Raw genomic sequence first — 5351 nt, 5'->3', positions numbered from 1 at the left:
TTTCGTAAATGACTCGGCTTTTCAGATCATCTGGTATCTTGCTATTCAGGGAAGGTAAGAACGTTTTCATTTTCCGTGTGGTAAACAGAACGCAGGCTTCTGTGATCTTCCTGATACTTCTACTGAAACGGTCGGAAATGTGTCCTCTATATTCCATCAGCAGAGTGGGACGTGATTTCTTTTTTTTCAGTTTCGCATCTGTAGCCGTTGTTCCTTTTGAGTAAAAATTTTACTTATTGCGTTCTCGAGTATTGGATCGTAATATGGAGGTGGGTACTGGTTTTTCTCGAACATGCACTTTGCTGAAACTATTGCATCGTGGAATTTGTTCCAACTCGACGTGGTGTTATTGATGCGACAGACTACCTTCTATGATATTTCGCTTGTACAGTTTCGGGGCACATGCCCGGAAAGACAACATGAGGCCTGTATCCGTGGGCTTGCTATACCAGGAAGTGCTGAGTTTCCCATCTTTACTGAGATGAAAAGTTCAATTGAAAAAACCTGTTTCAATAATTGTTCATACAGTAGTGGCGACTCCTTAAATTTTTGTAAGAGAAATGTTAAATTCATGGCAATACTGATTATCTCAAAATTAATAGAGAAACAACTAAGTTTTTGGGCAAAGTCCAATTTTTGAAATCAAATTTTTTGTGCCGCATGAGCATAGAAAATTCATTCAGTATGAAGCATGGCTGGTATCCCTTTAGCTGGGCTCCTAGTTGTTTTTTATCGAGACATACGGAAACTTTGGTTCAACTGGTTTTTTTTAACATTCAGTTTTTTTAGACTTTCTTATGTTTGTGTTGTATCGCAAGTGGTGCGAAGCTCCGCTTCGCCTCTGTGTATAAATCTCATATTTCAATTCGTCGTTACAATCTCGGTAATCTTCGAGTTCAAACATTTTGGCGATAAAAAGAAGAAATTAAAAATAAAGCATTAAAAGAACCGACTAATCGCTGGGATTTTTCTGGTTTCTCAGATGGGTTTTGTTAATACTCGTACTTTTTCCAATGTTTATCACAATTGTACTCTTCTAGAGCATATGAGAGCAATAAATCGCCTTTAAGAAATGTCTCGAGACGACCAGAGTGTCGGAACGAGTCATTCATCCCAGCGCAGGCTTAAGCGTAAATTCAAATCGCCCCAAAAACCTCCCGAGGCGAAAAAGTCTTGTGCTCAATATTCATGTCGAACCTTATTGGATATCTGCGCAGAAGTAGTCGCTGTAAGCATTCCATTCCAAACTGTAGAGGACCGGTTCTCTCCTGTCCCAGAAGCAGTGCAGTTGAGAATTATATACTGGTCGTTCCCAAGAAACGAAGATGAGATCCGAATGTACTCGTCAATTTCTTCCTCTGTTGGTGCTAATCACGATGCCATGAAATACACCAGTGCGTTCTCTTCTGTTGTAGAGTCAAGTGCCAGTGCAGCGGGGCCTAAGCAGCAGTTCAATCGAGCAGTCCGACTTCTGAATGACGGAAATGTTCGAGATGCGCTGCAAATAGGGTTCCACTTGAGTGGAAGTATCAACTGCCCTAACTCAAAACCAAGTTCTTCCGATTTCGACTTTCTCAACGACGAAAAGCAATACAAAGTGTCAATCAATTTCGATAGGTGCAAAATTACATCAGTTTCATGTACCTGCGACAATAAAGACATTTTCTGGTGTCCTCATGTTGTGGCCTTAGCATTGTTCCGAATCAGATGTGCTAAAGAAGTGAAGTATCGTCTTCCCATTTCTGAGTCACTTTGCCAAATGACCAAAGATCAGCTACAAAAATTGTGCATGTATACGATAGCTCAACATCATCGGGACATATTGCCCACATGCCAACAAGTTGTCGATTCATTATTGAGTCCTAATTCCAAAATAAGCGTGCTAGCCGGATATCCAGACCCTACTGCAGGAGCAAGCCGAGATGACGATAACTGCTACTTTATCGATGAAAGTCAAGTGCAAGAACAGGTCAAATTCTATCTCTCACAGGGTGGCTATTATAACTCTGCCAAACAACTCAAGTGCATGTTTTCAAAGATCAAAGAAATGCTGAAAGCTCGCGATACGAATGGTCCACGAATGCTGCGCTTGATCACCCTCGAGTTCATAGCTGATCCAAAGTTGAAGATTTGGCACAACCAAGGCAGTGCCATGACAGAAAAGTCTAGAATTCTGTGGGATACCCTTGGCTACATGTGGCTAATGGTAGTGTTCAATCCACTGTGTCCGTCTTCTTTAAGAGAAGACTGGCGAGCGTGTCTAACAGAGTGGCACTCGAAGCCAGAGTGTCCTCTTGAAAACCCAGATCTGCCAAATATTGACCTGGTTGCCGATGACAAGCGATCTGTGTTCAGTCGCGCATTAGATACTTACTCTTTTACTTGGGATGACGCACAGTTGCAAGCTCTTTTAAAACGTCATCGGAGAGCCCAGTCTGGTTCAGATCCAATGAGAAAGTCCTCTGATCTGAAATATTGGGATGAAGAAATATCAATAGCTACATGCAGGGTCGATACCTTACGCTGTAATGGATTTGAGAACGAATCCATAGTTCTCTCTCTTGCAGTGATTCGAAGTTTGAGAAGACGCTTGAAAAAGAAGGTGACGAAGTCTCGAAGAAGCGACGATCCAGTTATTGAGTCAGCGGACTCTTGGGTAGGGAACCCTTCCGAACCCATTCTTGCCCTGGTTGACCTCTTACTAGAGGTGAGCGAAGACAACTCGGCCAGCCCTGCTGCAAAATTTACCCACATTCCAATACCTGATGGACTGAGCCCTAGAAGCGAAGAAGATTCTTATCTCTGTTTGGCCTTCGAAGTTGCCATTCTCGGAATGAGTCAACACAGATTGCTTCCTGCTGGTCTCTATGCTCAAGAACGCCTGTGCAGAGCAGAGGAATTGATCATCTCAAAGCTGTCAAATGTTAACATGGACACCCGCATCGTCAAGACTCTGATGCTCGTGTCGATGGCCTTGATGAAAGGATTCAATAATGGACTGGCGGCACAAGTTCACCCGGAAAGTGTGCCGATGCAAATCTTGTGCAAATACCTGTTTGAAATGTTGGTTCACGTTGAAAGGGAACTGGCATTTGAGATAGGTGTTCTAGGATTGCGACTGCCAGTGACTGATAACAATCAAACTACGGACGATACTGAGAGTTTGATGTTCAACGCGGAGAATACCCGCTGGTACACTTTGGGCAATTTCCAGTCTCGACAAGTAGAGCTGGCTTTGACCATGTTTATTGGGGCAAATGATAATATGTTGTTCATCAAAAAAGTGCTAGACGCAGTGCAATTTCATCTCAAAAGTGCTTCGCATCTGTTTTCCTTGGCTCAGGATATTCACAAGAAAGCGACTGGCGGAACTGTGGAATCTGACTGCAAGAAAACACTTCTAAACGTTGCCTTCGAACTCGGCCTACAACTGCTGCGAATCACACTCAGGGCGTCAACGTGGAGGCGCAGTGAAATGGTCACATGGCAAATAAATTGTGCGATGGATGTGGGAGCAGGAGCTTTGATCTCAATGATGCAGTCCTGGTCTAATTTCCTCAGTCCGAAGGAAGCCACAAGTAATTTGTCTTCAACTGTCATGAATCGCGATACTCCAATGCGGCTGCAGTTGAACTATACACAAATCCAGGAGCTCAAAAACTGCACTAGGACTCTGGTACTGCAGTGTACTAGGAAGGACCCAGCCAACTGTGCGATATATGCTCTCACCTTTTGTGAAAATGACAGACAAGCATTTGAAGCTGCTTACAACATAGTGTTAGAAGCATCGCCAGGAACGCTGACGTCCAGTCAGTTGTTCACAATTGCGAGGTTCCTGGAACAGCGCATGCACAGATACCGTGCATTCAAGCTATCTAACTTGGCTTTGAAGCGATTGAAAATCGGAGCAAGCCAAGAAACTCATCATTCGGTCAACGACGTTCATTGGGCAGTGGCCATCAGTTTCCAGCTCGGTAGGTCGGAAATTGTGGCCACTCTGAGACAGGTTATAAGCAGCGTACAATGTGCCAACGTACTCTCAGATATTCTGAGACGTTGCACAATGTCTGCTCCCAACGTGCTGGACAGCTCAAAGAGATCGGCGGGATCCAAGTCTCCCGGCGGCGGTAGCTCCTCCAGCAGGTTTCTCAACATCAATCAGAGTCCTCTGAATGAGCTTCTGGAAGCAACTTTGAATGCATACCTGTCGGGAATCACTTCAAGATTGCAGCACATTAGTCCCAGACACTACACAGACTTCTTGACTCTCCTGCACAAGGCTCGTCATACATTCAGTCTAGCTCCGAATGGGCGCGAGAGGTTCGCCCAGTTGATGGAGAGTTTGATGACCACTCATAAAGGAAAGAAGAAGTTGATGCAACTCATCAGACAGACATTCCCCACTTTCACAGCCGCCGATGTAGCATCTACCTCCCGAGTTTAGTTTCGACTTCGAGCATAGCCAGCAGTCATCTCGTCTCCTAACTAACTGAAGTTCCCTTTTAATATTACTTTGTGTCCTGTCGCGGCCTGCAAATTAGTCCGCGGCTGTTTTTGTCGTTTTGACCAAGGTTTTTGAATAATACATAAAAGCCCTCGAATTGAATGCACATAAATTGTTGTGCCGTAGTAATCATGGTTTTTGATCCCTTCAAATATTGCGAATAGCATTTAGCTTAGTGTAATTAAATCAAGTTATTGAATGAATGCTAGGCGACATTTAAAAAAGCTCGATGCAGTTAAGAGCAATATTGTGAATATGACATATAGATATGAAGATATTTAACTGAACGTTAACTTCATACTTTCCACATTGCACATAGTTATCGAGTCAAGATCTGATCAAGGGGGGGCTGTTAGCAAAGAATTTAATTGAGGGCAGTGGCTAAACCAAATACAGTTTGATTCCTTTCTTGAGATCACGTATGTTTTCCGTCTCCTAGTGTCATATTGGATCAACAGTACAATCTCCCCTCCCCAAGCGCGCTGAAAATACTACTGTAGAAAATTTTTAAAACCGACTACCTATTTTATCTTAAAAAATTAAGCATAATTTGATATCGATTGATTTTTTTTGACTAATTTAGATCATTTTTGCCCTCGTAGTTAATTTCTGAAAAACCGGTATTTTGTACCCCCTAAATTGATTTTTTTTGGGGGGGGGGGGTGGATTGCACTGTTGATGCGTCATATTTGACAAGTACAATTTGTCACATGCTCAATCTGTTTCAGCAGTCGATTTTGTGATGTTTCATTTAGGGCTTCCCCGTTTAAGTTTAATTTTGGTCTTGATTGAGTTCAGTTTATACAGAATATTAGTTTATTTCTAAGTAGCTTACAGTGGCCTACGT

General features: G+C 42.9%; 1 protein-coding gene across 1 annotated transcript; it reads left to right on the top strand.

Annotated features, from left to right (window-relative positions):
• The first annotated feature begins 1043 nt into the window (after positions 1–1043).
• LOC134842796 (zinc finger SWIM domain-containing protein 5-like) lies at positions 1044–5019 on the top strand. The gene has a single exon (XM_063859285.1). The coding sequence runs from the start codon at positions 1073–1075 to the stop codon at positions 4442–4444; it is 3372 nt and encodes a 1123-aa protein (XP_063715355.1). The 5' UTR covers positions 1044–1072; the 3' UTR covers positions 4445–5019.
• Positions 5020–5351: the final 332 nt, after the last annotated feature.

This window comes from Symsagittifera roscoffensis, chromosome 3 (assembly GCF_963678635.1).
Source record: "Symsagittifera roscoffensis chromosome 3, txSymRosc1.1, whole genome shotgun sequence".
NCBI lineage: Eukaryota > Metazoa > Xenacoelomorpha > Acoela > Convolutidae > Symsagittifera > Symsagittifera roscoffensis.
Note: the sequence above shows the minus strand (reverse complement) of the source record. Positions and strands in the feature narration are given on the sequence as shown.

Excerpts from the sequence above, each read along its gene's own strand:
- LOC134842796 (XM_063859285.1), top strand. The coding sequence starts at position 1,073 with ATGTCTCGAGACGACCAGAGTGTCGGAACGAGTCATTCATCCCAGCGC.